We start from the raw sequence: 17,984 nt of genomic DNA, 5'->3' as shown, positions 1-17,984 counted from the left end.
TTATACATGGAACATCTAGAAGCCGAACGTTTCTCCACCATTATTCCTTCGTCTGTCACCTGGCTCCGTTATGTTGACGACATTCTCCTCATAACTCCTAAACGCTTCAACGTTCAAGCTCTCCAAAACAAGCTCAACCAGGTCGAGCCTTCAATCCAGTTCACACTTGAAGAAGAAGTCGACAACACTCTTCCTTTCCTTGATGTTCTGCTCTGCGAAGCTGACCACGAACTTCGTTTTAAAGTCTATCGAAAACCCACCAACCAAAACGATCTTCTCCATTTCTACTCTCACCACGACACCAAAACCAAACGTGGTGTGATTATAGGCTTCTTCCTACGTGCACTCAGAATCTGCAGCAATGAGTTCCTTGAGGAAGAATGCACTATAATTGAACAAGTATTTTCTAAACTCCACTATCCTCGTCACTTCATCAGAGACTGCAGACGGTGGGCATTAAAGATCTTCAACACACCCAGAGAAGACACGGCCGAGAAGAGATACATAGTCCTCCCCAACAACTCCATTGCCAAACATGTTTCCAACATCTTTGCCAAAACATCATTCCAAGTATCTACCTCCACAACCACGACCATCAAGGACATCACCAGTAGTAGACAGGACAAGCCTCCATCCTCTGCAGGGGTATACATAATCCCTTGTAATGACTGCAACAAATTATATATGGGCGAAACATCAAGAGACCTCCAAACATGCATTTCATAACACCAATATGCAAGCAGGACTGACGATACAAGGAATGCCTGTGTACAACATCGCAATTCACACAACCATTTAATTAACTACAGAAACTCAAGACTTATAGCCACAGAAGACAACACTCAATACAGAAGAATCCTGGAATCATCGCTTATCTCTATAACCAACAATTTCAACCAGAACAATGCTTTCTATAAGATAGCTGAACCACTCGCCAAGAAACTTCTTCATCGCTATCCCACATAAGAACATAGAACACTGCAGAAGGTCTACAACTTGTCCAATACCCCTGCCAAGCTACCCAAGACACTATAACCCCACCCGGTAGATCATCAGATGCAGCATTCTCCACCTGACCTCAACATTCTGACTATAAATACTCTCATACCTTCCAACCCCAGGTAGATCCGTGTGTGACTTGAAAAAGCCCACTGTGTGGGTGAAACGTCAATAAAGGATCACATTATACTGCATTTGTGTTTATATTTCCATACATGACCTTCCCTTAGTCTTCAACTACACCAACACACCAACATACCTACTAGCTGATATGAATGCCAAACACACAGCCTTTCATCACACCAGTAACAACCAACTTGGTCACCAATTACTCAACTTCACAAACCATAAACACCTAATTCATTTCTGCCCAGACTTCAACACCTTCTACAATCACACTGGCCAAGGCAAACCCGACATCATTCTGGCAAACCAAGCCAGCTCTCTCTTTCAACACTACATATCACCTGGCCCTATTACAGGCTCTGATCACATTCCCGTCATCTTACACATCTCCTCCAACCCTATCCTCATCCCGGCCACACATTCCTTCTCCTACAAAAACACTGACTGGGATGCCTTCAAACAACACATAGATAATACTAACCTCACCTATGACTACAACAACAAACCCATCTCTGACATTGACATTCAACTTGCTCTATTCCAAGACACCATTACACAAGCAGCCAACACCGCAATACCAAAGAAAACTCACACCACTCGTTATTCCTTCAAACCCTCAATCAGAACAAGAAGACTAATTATTTGTTACCACAACCGCTTTCTCTACAACATACATAGATTTAATCAAGTCCAATTAGATCTCACTTACCTCAGAAACAACATTCTACACAGTCTAGACCAAGACCACAAAAATCACTTGTCACAGCTCATACTACAAGCGGACAAACAGCATATCAAAAATACCAAAGCCTTCTGGAACTTTATCAAAAAAATCAGAGGCACCAATACTACCATCAAATTCAAACACATCACCCACAACAACACACACATCTCAGACCCGCAAGCTGCTAATAACATCTTCAAACACATCTGGGCGAACATCTTCCACCCTCACCCACCCCACCCTAACGCTACTGAACACATTCAGAACATGGAACACTACACACACACACGAAACAACATCAGACAGCCACATCCATCTGGACTCTCTTACCTCCTCCCAAGAACTCGACACTCCTTTCACCAACATAGACATTAAAACTCTACTCAGACACCTTCCTCCCAAGGCTCCTGGTGCCTCTGGTCTAAACCATATTATCCTAAAACACCTTCCTGACTCTATCATTACTGCCTACACAAACCTCCTCAATGCCTCCCTTGCCTCTGGATACTTCCCTTCCCTCTTCAAGGCTGCTACTGCTATCCTCCTTCCTAAACCCAATAAAGGCCACTCTGATCCTAGAAACTATCGCCCTATCAGCCTCCTCGTAACTTTAGGAAAACTCTTTGAAAAACTTATCAACCATCGCCTTCGCAGATACCTGGAACACAACTCTCTACTTTCTGATGGCCAGTTTGGCTTCAGAACTCACAGATCCACATAGGATGCCATTAACATCATTCTCAACTACATCCACATAAACACAAAACAAAGAAACAGGACAGCCTTGGTTGCAAAAGACGTTGAAAAACCTTTTGACACTGTCTGGCACGAAGGGCTCAAGTACAAACTCTGCACTAACTACACCTCCACAAATCCCTAATATGTCCTCTGACAACTTACTCTCCTCTAGCTCTTTCTCTTGCAGCTGAAACGAACTTACTTAAACTGCAGCATCAGATGGGAGGACATCGCCACAAGCGAGTCTCTCCATGCCCAATTAGACATGCCTGCGCTGAATCTGTACTGGAAGACGCTCGGTGACAGATAGACAAGCTTGAGACAACATGGCTACTGGACCTCTCTCCTTGACGAAGACATTCGCAGACCCACAAACCAACACAACCTTTTCTACTCCTTGTATGATCCTGCTACTAACCCTATTTACAAATAACCTTGGATTCACTGACAGGTACCTTCCCTGACAGGTACCATTCTCTGACCCACTCTCGCCTTTGGTTTAGGGTTAAGACATGGCTCAATTCTACACTCCTGTCTAGCGCTAATCTTCGCCTGTCCTGTCCTCCCCGCTCACCCCACCGGAGTCCCAATAGAAGAGCCTGAATTTCTCTTCTTAGTATCTGTCCCACGATCGCCTTCGCTGCTGGGTTAAGCCCTGGCTCTGTTTCTTCGACTAAGAACACTCCTCTCCAGCACTATTCTTCGTCTGTCCCATCTTCCCCGCTCATCGCATTTGGGATCTTACCTGAACTATCGTTCATTCGTTCGTACCTGTGCTTCAGAATCTTTACAACCACGGTACTGTCAACACCACCTCCAAGGCTGAGGGACTGATTACCTCATCTTATGTATATAGTTTTTCTGTTTTCTAATGAAGTCCAAGAATCTTTATTGATAAAGCCACTGGATGGCGAAATGTCTACAATAAAGATAACCAGATGTCGCAAAAGTGTCTTAACTTCCAAGATGAGGAGGTAATCAGTCCCTCACACTGGAATCGATGTGCTCAGGCCATCAATTTTGACGAAAACTGGTTGTGAATGTCCAATCTCTTTACGAAAACTGATGGACTAAACACATCGACTCAATGCTAAGGGACTAATTACCTCAAACTCCAGCTCATTTTCCACCTTTCTCTGGATTGGACTAAAGAAGCCAATGCTTGGTAAAATGTTTCCAGAATAAAGATTCCTAAATGTTGCACAAATATCTCTTCATCAATTTGTCGATGTTCTAAACCATTTATACACACTTTAATAGATGTTGCACTCAAGATTGAGCTTTATATTCTTCATATATCACTTGCTTTTTACCCATATGAGAGGTGTTAGCACTTACGGACTGTTTACTTGTGACCTCACTGCCTCACCAGCTCTGTTTCACTGACTTCTTTCAGTGCTATGCCTGACCGTAGAGACAAATGGTTTATTGGCCATTTGATTCATATTCCTGATGCGATGCAAAGCATCTTATTAAAATAAACATTTTGTCATGTGATTATATTTTGCTTGAAACGTATTCTGATAACCAGTATGTAATTCATATTTGAAAAGCATTGCATGTGACAACACTCAAGAAAAGCAGGGAAAAGAAGCTGGTGTTTAAATAACGAAAAGAAGTGGGCTAAGGTGCGTGATGTATCACCCCCACATCCTAAAAGAAAGATTGAGAAGGGAGATAGGCAGACTCATAAATATACAAATACGCATATATATGGCATAGATCACCTACCTGAGGGCACCAGAGAAGATACAGGCGACAAAGAGTCCAGGTAAACAGGGGATGGAGCTAAGACGGTCCATGACATAGAAGGGAAGGATCTGATCCTTATTGGTGATGAGACCAGCCGCAAGGGGATCACATCCCTCGTAAGTTGCAAATATCACGAGACCTGAGGATTCAACAACCCAACTTCAGGATCCAAATAATAATCTCAGAAATATGTCTAGGCGTGTCGTTAGCAGTTTTTTATCGTTACTGATGCTGTTGACTCTAAATGAAAACACATGAAGCCTGTGTTGTCTTGTGCTCTGAGAGTTTTATAGGAGCATTGTTGACACAGGGAGTGCTGAGAATTTTAGAAGTAACAGGATGACGTAGCTCAAGCACATTTACAGTGCTACTGCCATACAAAAAAAAAAAAAAAGAAAAAAAAAAAAGAGAACATCATGCTGAAAAAGAACACTTGTGTACAGTCTAAGATTTTTAGAGGAAACCTTTCGCCATGACTGGCAAAAGTCATTCGTGGCGAAACGTGTGTTCTTTTTCCAGTTTGTCAGCCTCACTATTCTATTTACAATCAAAACCCATCATTGTGCCTCACATGTTCACCATTCATGCAACAATCACCATTCTGCACACTATCATCTAACTACCCCACAATATCATTGTCTCACACTCCATCCCCATCCCACACACTGTAATAATGTTGGTAGAATTACCGACAATATGTAAAGTAAAAGGACACAAGTGCAACTAATGTGACATTTTTATTGTGGCAACGTTTCGCTCTCCAGGAGCTTTGTTAAGCGGCTTGACAAAGCTCCTGGAGAGCGAAACGTTGCCACAATAAAAATGTCACATTAGTTGCACTTGTGTCCTTATACTTTACATCCCACACACTGTCACCAAACCATACTATCACTGCCGTGCACCATCACTATCATACACTATCAATACCACACACCACCACTATCACACACCATAACTACCACACACCATCACTACCACACACCATCACTACCACACACCATCACTATCACACACCATCGCTACCACACACCATCACTACCACACACCATCACTATCACACACCATAACTACCACACACCATCACTATCACACACCATAACTACCACACACTATCACTACCACACACCATCACTGTCACACACCATCACTACCACACACCATCACTACCACACACCATCACTATCACACCATCACTACCACACACCATCACTACCACACACCATCACTACCATGCACCATCACTATCACACACAATCACTACCACACCATCATTACCACACTATCATTACCATACTATCACTACCACACACCATCACTACCACACACTATCACTACCACATACCATTACTACCACACATCATCACCACCACACACCATCATTACTACACACAATCATTACCACACTATCACTACCACACACCATCACTACCACACACCATCACTACCACACACCATCACTACCACACACCATCACTATCACACCATCACTACCACACACCATCACTACCACACACCATCACTACCATGCACCATCACTATCACACACAATCACTACCACACCATCATTACCACACTATCATTACCATACTATCACTACCACACACCATCACTACCACACACTATCACTACCACATACCATTACTACCACACATCATCACCACCACACACCATCATTACTACACACAATCATTACCACACTATCACTACCACACACCATCACTACCACACACCATCACTACCACACACCATCACTACCACACACCATCACTACCACACACCATCACTACCACACTATCACTATCACACACCATCACTACAACACACCATCACTACCATACACCATCACTACCACACACAATCACTATCACACACCATCACTATCACATACCATCACTATCACACACCACCACCACCACCACACACCATCACTACCATACACCAATACTACCAAACACCATCACTGCCACACACCACTACCATACACCATCACTATCACACACCATCACTACCACACACCATCACTACCACACACCATCACAACCACACACCACTACCATTCACCATCACCATCACACATCATCACTACCACACACCATCACTACCACACACCATCACTATCACACACCATCACTATCACACACCATCACTACCACACACCATCACTACCACACACCATCACTACCACACACCATCAGCAAGCTTCACCTGTGATCAAGGTGAGAGAGACGAGCAGGATGGAGACAGGAATCATCATAAAAATTGACCTGTAAACATCAGAAGTTCAAAAAGCTTAATTGTAATACCATCCACCAGGTATCTGTAAACACACTTGGTTTTCCCAGCATAATTTTGACTAATGGACGCTAATGACCCCTTGTCCAGGGAACCTAATTAAAAGAAAAACCAATTACAATGAAAAAAAAAAAAATTTGAAAGCAAATAGCAAAGGTATTTTTTTGTTTTAAAATTTGATTAAAATGGGGCAGCAATAAAACAGTTTCAAACTCTAAACGGATGACTGAAAATAGTTTCAGAAAATGATATACCAGTAAAGAGCATCTACTTAGTTCTGTCTTAGTAGCCTATTTTGCCCGAGCATGTGCTGAACTTTCTTCAACACTGATGGACTGAACTCATTGATTACAGGCTGAGGGACTGATTACCTCAAATTCCTCCTCTATTTCCACCGTTATTCTTTGTACTGGATTGATGAAGCCACTGTGTGGCAAAACATTTCCTCAATAAAGATTCCAAAATGAAAATATTGTACAAGTGTCTCATTTTCAGGTTTCAAATTATTGGATGCTGTTGCTTCCAGAGTACTTTTCTTAATGTTCTTTCTTTAGTTTTATGGTACTTATAAAACATTCCAATATGTATTACTCTGACGTTTATTAGTTAAAATTACTAAGATATGAAGTCAGAAGGTATGGTCTGGTGTTGTAACATTGTTCACTGCACAAATAACCAGCACACAGAAGAGAGGAGCTTATGACGACTTTTCGGTCCGACTTGGACCATTTGCAAAGTCACACTAACAAAAAGGAACGAACGATCCCAATGGGATGAGCGGGGAAGACGGGACAGGCGAAGAACAGCACTGGAGAGGAGTGTTTTTTAGTTGTAGAAATAGAGCCAGGGCTTAACCCAGCAGCTAAGACAAAAGCGAACGAACGAACGACCAAGTTCAGGTAAGATCCCAAATGGGATGAGCGGGGAAGACGGGACGGACGATGAATAGCACTGGAGAGGAGTGTTCGTAGTCAGAGAAATAGAACCAGGGCTTAACCCATCAGCGAAGGCGATCGTGGGGGAGATATTGAGAAGAGAAATTCAGGCTCTTCTGTTGGGACTCCGGTGGGTTGAGCGGGGAGGACGGGAGAGGCGATGATTAGCGCTAGAGAGGAGTGTAGAACTGAACCATGTCTTAAATCAAAAGCTAAGGCGAACATGGGTCAGAGATTGAACAGCTCAAGGTACCTGTTAGAGAATCCAAGGTTATTTGTAAATAGGGTTAGGAGCAGGATCATACAAGGAGTAGAAAATGTTGTTTTGGTTTGTGGGTCTGCAAATGTCTTCGTCAAGGAGAGAGGTCCAGTAGTCATGTCGTGTCTCAAGTTTGTCTGTCTGTCTGTCACTGAGCGTCTTCCAGTAGATTCAGTGCAGGGATGTCTAACTGGGCATGGAGAGACTCCCTTGTGGCAAAGTCCTCCCATCTGACATCAAGCACCCAGCACAGTGCTTTGTTCTGGACACGCTGCAGTTTAAGTAATTTTGTTTTAGCTGCAAGAGAGAGGGCTAGAGGAGAGTAAGTTTTCAGAGGACGTATTAGGGATTTGTAGAGGTGTAATTTGGTGCGTTGGGAGGCATGTTGCAGCTTGTAGAGGCCTGCAAGGGCCTTAGTAGCTATTGCATGCCTTGAGTGAATATGACCATGTAAGCGAAGAAGGTAGTCAAGATTAACGCCAAGGACAGTGACAGATTGTGTGATGGGGATGTAAGTGCGGGTGTCAGCTGTTTTGAGCTCGACAGGTAATGGAGGATCACGTTTCCTGTAGTTAAAATATATAATGCTGGATTTAGCTGCATTGGTTTCGATCCTCCATTTTTGTTCCCAGATGGCTATCCTGTCGACCTCATTTTGTGTTTTGTGTGCGAGTGTATCTATATTGGTGTGAGTGATGAGTTGTGTAATGTCGTCTGCATAGGCTAGTGTGATTAAGTTGTGGTATACAGGTGTTGGAATGTCGTTGGTGTATAAAATATAGAGGGTAGGGGAGAGGACAGATCTCTAGGGTACTCCAGCATTTAGTGTGAAGTAGTCAGAGTAACAGCCTTGGAATTTTAATCTCATGGTACGGCCGTCTAGGAAATTGCAGAGGAGTTTACGAGTAGTGAGAGGCAGGTTAAAGTTAGTGGGAGTTTTTACTTGAGCCCTTCGTGCCAAACAGTGTCAAAAGCTTTTTCAACGTCTTTTGCAACCAGAGCTGTCCTGTTTCTTTATTTTGTGTTATGTGGATGTAGTTGAGAATGATGTTAATGGCATCCTGTGTGGATCTGTGTGTTCTGAAGCCAAACTGGCCATCAGAAAGTAGAGAGTTGTGTTCCAGGTATCTGCGAAGGCGGTATAAACACAAATGCAGTATAATGTGATCCTTTATTGACAACGTTTCACCCACGCAGTGGGTGAAACGTTGTCAATAAAGGATCCCAAGACTCTATAACCCAAGACTCTATAACCCAAGACTCTATAACCCAAGACTCTATAACCCCACCCGGTAGATCATCTGATGCAGCAATCTTCACCTGACCTCAACGTTCTGAACTATAAATACTCCCGTACCTTCCAACCCCAGGTAGATCCGTGTGTGACTTGAAAAAGCCCACTGCGTGGGTGAAACGTTGTCAATAAAGGATCACATTATACTGCATTTGTGTTTATATTTCCATTGTGTCGGTATTTTATACCATTTATTTCTATCTGCGAAGGCGATGGTTGATGAGTTTTTCAAAGAGTTTTCCTAAAGTTTCGAGGAGGCTAATAGGGCGATAGTTTCTAGGATCAGAGTGGTCTTTTTTGGGTTTAGGAAGGAGGATAGTAGTAGCAGCTTTGAAGAAGGAAGGGAAGTATCCAGTGGCAAGGGAGGCATTGAGGAGGTTTGTGTAGGCAGTAATGATAGAGTCAGGCAGGTGTTATAGGATAATATGGTTTAGACCAGAAGCACCAGGAGCCTTGGGAGGAAGGTGTCTGAGGTGAGTTTTAATGTCAATGTTGGTGAAAGGAGTGTCGAGTTCTTGGGAGGAGGTAAGAGAGTCGAGATGGATGTGGCTATCTGGTGTTGTTTCTTGTGTGTGTGCAGTGTTCCAGTGTTCTATGTTTTGAATGTGTCAAATAACGTTAGGGTGAGGTGGGTGAGGGTGGAAGATGATCTCCCAGATGTGTTTGAAGATGTTAGTGGCAGCCTGCTGGTCTGAGATGTGTGTGTTGTTGTTGGTGATGTGTTTGAATTTGTTGGTGGGAGTTGTGCCTCTAATTTTTTTGATAAAGTTTCAGAAGGCTTTAGTGTTTTTAATACATTGTCTGCTTGTTGTACGAGTTGTGACCAGTGATTGTTGTGGTCTTGGTCTAGGCTGTGTAAAATGTTGTTTCTGAGGTAAGTGAGATCTAATCAGACTAGATTAAATCTATGCGTGTTGTAGAAGAAGCGGCTGTGGTAGCAGATAATTAGTCTTCTTGTTCTGATTGAGGGTTTGAAGGAATAACGAGTGGTGTGAGTTTTCTTTGGTACTGCGATGTTGGCTGCTTGTGTAATGGTATCCTCGACGAGATCAGGTTGAGTGTCGATGTCAGAGATAGGTTTGTTGTTGTAGTCATAGGTGAGGTTAGTATTGTCTATGTGTTGTTTGAAAGCATCCCAGTCAGCATTCTTGTAGGAGGAAGGTGTGGCTGGGATGAGGATAGGGTTGGAGATGTGTAAGATGACTGGGATGTGATCAGAGCCTGTAATAGGGCCAGGTGAGATGTAGTGTTGAAATAGAGAGCTGGCTCGGTTTGCCAGAATGATGTCTGGTTTGTCTTGGCCCGTGTGGTTGTAGAAGGTGTTGAAGTCTGGGCCGAAATGAATTAGGTGTTTATGGTTTGTGAAGTTGAGTAATTGGTGACCAAGTTGGTTGTTACTGGTGTGATAAAAGGCGGTGTGTTTGGCATTCATGTCAGCTAGTAGGTATGTTGGTGTGCTTGTGTAGTTGAAGACTAAGGAAAGGTCGTGTATGTTGAGAATAGTGTTTGGGCGAGCATAGGTGGTGAAAAAGATAAAGGGGCCAAGGTGGGTGTGTATTCTGACCGCAAGACAATGTTGGTGTATAAAAGGGATTGGGAGAAATTCACGTTTTATGTTGGATTTGACAAGTATGGCAACCCCATTGTGGGGATCATAGGGGGACTGTAGTGCAGTATAACTATAATGGCGGATACGTTGAGGGCCTTTGAGGCAGGTACTGTTTAGCAAAACAATATCGGGCCTCTCTGCTTCAAGGAGCCCGGCCAGTAGGTGTATAATTGTAAAGTAAGAACGTACATTGAACTGAATCACCTTAAACATGATTTAATGGTTTTGTCAAAGCAAAGCTAATGTCGGGGAGGAGTTTGGATTAAAGCCCGTGATAGTGGTGCCATCAGTGGATGTGTGTTTGTAGGTGTTACGGACCTGTTTCCTGGAGGTGGAGGAAGAGATGGATCTGTTTTTATGTTCTTTGGTCTGTGTCAGAAGTTTGGGCAAGTTTAGGTTTGAGTGGATTTTGTCTGGAGGAGGTGGAGTTGGACCTGGATGTAGTTTTGGTTGTGGTGGAGTGGGCGAAGGTAGATGCAGAGGAAGTGGAAGCTTTGGTACGGGATGAGGAAGAGGAAGCTATGGTAAGGGATGAGGAAGTGAAAGCTTTTGTAGGGGATGAGGAAGAAAAAAAAAAAAGAGCAGGATGGGTACATATAGGCAGGAGGTGGTGATAGTAGTAGTAGTAGTAGTAGTAGTAGTGGAGGGAAGGAAGTAGTAGTGGCGAAGTGGTAAGAGTAGGAGGGGCAAGTAAAATACTAAAAAAGAAGAGCACTGCAAGGGATCTAGGTGCTCACAGAGGGTAAGAGCAAGAACACCGAGGAGGGGAAAACAAATAAAGAAGGAACAAATACACAGGGCAAAAGAAAGACAACCCAATGGAGAAAAAGGAAAGAGAAAAGGGGAAGAGGGAGAAGAAGAAAAAGGAGGAATCAGGTTAGGTCACGAGTGTTCTGAAGTTTGCAGCATTTTACAGTGTAGTGGAATAGGAAGGCATCTACAGAGACAAAGCCAGGAAAGTTGTGTATTAGGGAGGATTCAACCAGATGACTACTATTAAAGTTAGAAGTAGGGAAGACAGTTTTAGCAGAAGACCAGTCAATAGGATGGCTATGATCTCTGACGTGACAGAAAAGAGCATTGTTAGTGTCGGCAAGCCTAACACTATTTTTGTGCTCTCTAAGTCTGTCAGAAAGAGATCGACCAGTTTCTCCGAAGTATTGAAGAGGACAGGAGGAACAAGAAATAGAGTAGACACCAGGAGCATCTGTAGAGGGAGGAGAGGCATGAACGAGATTAGTGCGAAGAGTGTTAGTCTGGTCCAAGTCGGACCGAAACGTCGCTGTAAGCTCCTCTCTTCTATGTGAGGGTTATTTGTGTATTGTTCCAGTCACTGTATTGTGCCTTTTTTTTGTTATTGTTCACTAGTTTTGTATAATATGAAAATTACATTATACACCCTCCAGAGTGCAAGCATGGCCCTTCCCACCTCCAGGACTCAAGTTCAGCTGACTGGTTTCCCTTAAACCCCTTCATTTATAAACTCAGTCTGGTATAAAAAGTTATTAATCTTTTATAGAAGCAGTTACATGGCCTCTTATAGACTTCAAAAAATAGAACTGGGAGTAAACTTGACACATGCATAACAATATTTATGGGGTATACAGTACTCACATATAAGCATGAGTGAGGGACTTCATGCTGACATAGCGTTGGATGGCGGTCTGAGTACACGAATACTGTGACATCATACTCACTATGGTACTTACGACGATATTAGCGACGGTGTGACGTTCCATGGGGTTATACCCGTACCTGCAGGACAGCAAGAGGGAATGATGGGTAAGCAGTGTCCAAAAATGTGTTAAATAAATACACAACAGAGAAAGACTTTAAACAACGTTACAACGATGAAGATTGAGTTATCTTTGAGCGAATTGCTGTAATTACGAGCACTTAGTCTCCTCTAAGTGTCTTTACATTACCAATGATACATAATGGGAATATCTCCTTTGTATAAAATATATTTAATTTTGCCCTATTTAGGAACAGATCCATAAGCAGACTTCACCGTTTGTGGAATATATGAACATATTTGGCTCAAGTGAACCCAAACAGATATGAGAGAAAAGGAGAGAATAAAGATAATGTATATTTCAGCCTAACACTGCTGCACTTTTTCAGCAAGCTTTGATGAAGGTCTCAATCTGACAAATATACAGTACTCATATTCTGATGATTTATCTCCAAGTGAAATTATTTTGCCTCAGTATATATTATGATGATGAAGTGTAGAACACATGTGCAACACTTAGGGACAGGTTCGCCCAAATACTTGAACTTTTAATTTTTCGTTTGGTTTCGTTTCTTTTTGGTGTACCTTTAAAAGCATTTCTGTACTAAGATCGGCCAACAAACAAATGAGAATTTTTTTTTTTACTGAGTATGGCACTCAGCAGCACTTAAAAACTTCATAGTGGCACTGAGTCACTCGGCGGGCACTCCCGGCTGATAGAACAAGTCCTACTCGAATATCCAATGTAATACTTTAATATAATATACCTTGTTTTCATGCCGAAAAACAATACATTTGGAACGCTTTTGATATTCACTAAAATATTTGCCTTTTAAATCAAAAAATATTTGAGATATTCCAAACATCTGTACATAGGATAATCAAACATACTTTGTTTTATATTGTCTGTGAAATCATTTCAATATAATCAATAATAATGGCATATCGTCAAGTAATAGGCCAAAATTATACTTTCAAGATATTGGGGTAAACGCGAGCACACCTTTTTACATAAAAAATAGCAAAAAATGCGCGACTTTTGACATTTCTATGCAATATAAGTGATTTTTTATTGTTTCCCCTGTGTATTATAACGGTTTCTTTAGTAAGAGACCAGACATAACAGAGAAAACCATTCCTTTATAGTAAGGAACTTGAGTAAAAACCATTGACCGCGGCTGCCACCAACCCTCCGGTACATGCCATATAAATTTAGTGTATTGGAAAGAAAAATAGACAAAAAATAAAAGAAAATCACCTTCCCATCACGCATATATTTACATCGGGCGTCATCAAAAGACAGGTTCAAATAGATATAGTAATTTGCTTTAGAAACATTGCATTACAATAGGACTAGCTTCTCCCTACGAGCCCCGTGAGGGCGGGGAATGTGGCTAGGCCTGGGGACACTTGGTCCCAAAGATGAGGGGGTACTTGTACCTCCTCCCATGGGAGACTTAGGTCTCGAGATACTCCCCATATAGGGAGCCAAGGCCGGGTCACCACTACTTGGAAAAGACCCTGGCCGGGAGAATACCGGCGAATAAAAAAAAAAATAGGATTTCATTACTGATAATAACAATGGTTATAAATGACCATAATTTTTAAAGGGGTTTACCGGTAAGCCAGCTGAAGGCCTCGGTCAGATGACCAAAGCTTCTGTGGAAATTTGTCTGGACTGCCTCCATGTGAGTTGCCTACCCTAGCAAGCTCTGTTGACACTGAGCCCTGAGGTCGGTACCTCAACCTCACAAGCGGCTTATAGGACAGATTTCCATGAATGACTGATGTTGCAAGAAATTTCGCCTGCATGCACGTATAAAGGACTAACTTACTTGGTGTTGGAGAATGTATCCCGGTCTTCAACCTCCCTAAGCTTTAGCCCCTCTGGACTTCCCCTCAGAACCACATGCAACCAGGAGCCTTAATTCCTGCAATATTCAGTCAGTATTAGTGACCTGCCTGCACCTCAGAAATTCCTGTTTCCAAGGGGGTGAGTATCCCATAGTACAACTATGCAGGAAGTGACACTAGCTTCTAAGCTTAACAATGAGGAGATGCTGGAACATACCGATCATAGGCCGTCCGACTGCACAAAGATCCACAGTTCAACTCACTTGCAAATTCCCCTCAGAAACTGGCCAGAATACTGAGAAAGAAACGGAGGTCTTGTCTTACTGTATGGGCCTGACGGAGGAGGTCATCTACGGTACTTTGAGGTGCCTCCACCAGATTTCCCCAGGGCCTAATATGTATAGACATGTGAGGTGCCACCCTGATGTTACGGCGGTGTGCCTCATTCGGAGTTTCGACAAAGAAGAAGGCACTGCGGTCTCAAAACCCCATGCCTCAATGTTCAAACTTGGGCTACCAGTTCTCCCTAGTTAACGTAACCTAGTATCTGCCTACTACCAGCCTATTACAACCTATGTTAAGGTCTTAGATCTATATTATTATTATCTACAGTTGCCTCAATAGTCCTAATATTAGATCACTAACAGTATAAACTACCAACCTCTTCATCGAAGGATAAATCTATCAATTAAATGTACCTTCCGACCACCTTCGCCAACCCGGGCGTGTGTGCGTGTGTGTTTTGGGTGAGTGTAAGGGCCACCCAACCCAGCCGCTCCATCCATGACATGTTGGGATCCTTGTATGACGTATCTGCCCTGTGAGACTTAGGACGGAATAAGTTCCCACAGCTTCAAAGGCGGGTCATCATTTGACTAAAACGTACGTCAGGAAACACTTGTCCCCATTTCCTGAGGAACTTACCTAACCTAATAGGATTTTCACCAAAATGTTGCCAGATTATTAAACTATTTTTCTGTAAACAAAACTCATTTTCCATATTTTTCGAATTATTTTCTTACCCACAACGAGAATGGTGAACCTGTCCCTTAGGTGTCTATTAAGGATGGTAAGATATAGGAGCAACATTAATTAAGATAAATTTATTGATGAAATATTTCGCCTGTACAGCAGGCTTCATGGAAGGTGATTATAATACTGGATTACAATGCTGCTGCTTCTACCATTGTAATCACCTCTGTACTAAACGGATGATGCCAAGTGAGCGGTCAAAACATCTGTCAATAAAGACAAAAAAGTGACACACAAGTGTCTTACTCATCAATTTGTCGATATTGTATACTATTTATTTATCACAATATATGCTCATCACATAATATGCTACAAGTGCAAAACCACACTTATAAAAAAAAAATTAGGGTGGTAGAAGAAAATACTCATACAGTCACCACGAGAAAAGTCAGGAATTTTCCATGAAAGTCTTCTCAGCTATTTTCCGAGACTATGGGTCTTTATGGAATTGTTACACTGGTCAACAAACAAAAATTTCGTTCCCAAAGATATTTGAACGTATTTAGGGTATTTTGAGGTTGCTAAATTCGAAAATGGCAGTAGGTTTCTCAAATTTGCTCCAGTTTATGAGATATTGCATACATACCCTTAATTAATAGGAACTTAGCCATAATGCATGTACATGCATTTGTAGTGTCAATTTGTATATACAGATACAGTGGACCCTCAACCAATGGCATTAATCCGTTCCAGAGGGCTTGCCGTTGGTCGAAATTGCCGTTGGTTGAGTTAATTTTCCCCATAAGAAATAATGGAAATAGAAATAATCCATCCTGACACCCCAAAGTCTGAAAAAAAAAAAATTTACATGAAATATACATTTCCTTATATGGAAAGGAATGGGACATGCAAAATAAGCAATAATTAAATGCCACTTGCCTTTATTGTGGAGTTGTTGATGAGTGATGTGCCAGCAGCAGGGGAAATTCAGAATTGTCTATGGCTTGGAAGGAGAATCCCCTTCCAGAAGGACTTCAGGTACCAAGTTCTTTGGTGGGGTTACCTCCCTCCTTGGTTTTTAATGCCACTAAGACCAGCTTGAAAGTCACTGGACCCCTGTTGCACAAAATAGCTGTCCAGAGAGCTCTGTTTCTCACGTGCCCTTAGGATTTCCCTAAAATGGGACACAAGAGTGTCATTGTACATGTTGCCAATGCGGCTTGCAACTTCGGTGACAGGATAAAATTCTTCGATAAATGCTTGCACCTTCGTAAACATTGAACACATTTCCCTAATCTTTGATGAAGTCATCTTCCTCTGTCTCTCTTCATCCTGCTCTGAAGAACTTTCCTGAGATGTGATCTGTTGCTGTTGTTCCTGAAGCTCTTGCAGGTCTGCAGTGATTAGTTCTTCTTTGTCGTTCTTCTCCAACTCTTCCACATCCTCGTCACAAACCTCCAACCCCAAGGACTTCCCCAGCGACACAATAGCTTCCACTACTGGCATAGCCTCCTGCGGGTTAGCCCCAAACCCTTCAATATCCCTCTGTTCTACACATTCTGGCCACAGTTTCCTCCAAGCAGAGTTCAAGGTCCTCTTAGTCACTCCCTCCCAAGCCTTTCCTATGAGGTTTACACAACTGAGGATATTGAAGTAATCTTCCCAAAACTCACTTAGGGTCAACTGAGTGTCTGAGGTCACTTCAAAGCACTTTTGAAACGCTGCTTTTGTGTAGAGTTTTCTGAAGTTTGAAATAATCTGCTGGTCCATGGGCTGGAGGAGAGGAGTTGTATTAGGAGGCAAAAACTTCACCTTAACGAAACCAAACTCCCCTGCAATTTCCTCTTGCAAGTCGTGAGGATGAGCAGGACCATTGTCCATTACCAGGAGGCACTTGAGTGGCAATTTCTTTTCCTGGAGGTATTTTGTCACAGTGGGGCCAAACACACCATAAAGCCAGTCCAAAAAAAAATACCCTAGTAACCCATGCCTTACTGTTTGATCTCCACAGCACACACAAATTAGCCTTGACGATATTGTTTTTCCTGAACACTCAGGGAGTTTCAGAGTGATACACCAATAAAGGCTTCACTTTGCAATCACCACTAGCATTACTACACAACATTAATGTCAACCTGTCTTTCATAGGCTTATGTCCTGGGAGTGCCTTTTCCTCCTGAGTAATGTAGGACCTGTTTGGCATTTTTTTCCAAAACAGGCCTGTTTCGTCACAGTTAAACACTTGTTCAGGTTTTAGGTTTTCAGTCTCTATGTATTCCTTAAAGTCCTTCACATATTTTTCAGCCGCATTTTTGTCTGAACTGGCTGCCTCACCATGCCTTCACACTTTGTATGCCACTACGAATCTTAAATCTCTCAAACCAGCCTTTGCTGGCCTTAAATTCATCAGCAGCAGCACTATTTTGAGGCATTTTCTTAATGAGATCATCATGCAACTTCCTTGCCTTTTCACAAATTATAGACTGAGAAACACTATCACCTGATAATTGTTTTTCGTTTATCCATACCAATAACAGTCCCTCTACCTCTTCAACTATTTGTGGTCTCTGTTTTGAAAACATACTTAAACTTTTTGCAACAACAGCTTCCTTGACTGCTTGTCTGTTCGCCAAGATAGTACTGATGATTGAATGTGATTTGTTGTATTGCCTTTCCAACTCAGCCATACACACTC

The 17,984-nt window shown here is 42.3% G+C and overlaps 1 protein-coding gene across 1 annotated transcript in view; it reads right to left on the bottom strand.

The window, feature by feature from the left end:
* Positions 1-17,984, bottom strand: part of LOC138853504 (sodium-dependent multivitamin transporter-like) — an 80,890-nt gene that overhangs the window by 59,998 nt on the left and 2,908 nt on the right. The window contains exons 2-4 of the mRNA XM_070090455.1: positions 12,343-12,483; positions 6,545-6,603; positions 4,319-4,478 (exon numbers count right to left, since the gene is read on the bottom strand). Coding sequence (XP_069946556.1) covers positions 4,319-4,478; positions 6,545-6,603; positions 12,343-12,483 — 360 coding nt within the window. The remainder of the gene's footprint in view (positions 1-4,318; positions 4,479-6,544; positions 6,604-12,342; positions 12,484-17,984) is intronic.

Source organism: Cherax quadricarinatus, chromosome 32, assembly GCF_038502225.1.
Source record: "Cherax quadricarinatus isolate ZL_2023a chromosome 32, ASM3850222v1, whole genome shotgun sequence".
NCBI classification, from domain to species: domain Eukaryota; kingdom Metazoa; phylum Arthropoda; class Malacostraca; order Decapoda; family Parastacidae; genus Cherax; species Cherax quadricarinatus.
The sequence above is the reverse complement of the archived record's forward strand: the minus strand, read 5'-3'. Positions and strand labels throughout refer to the sequence as shown.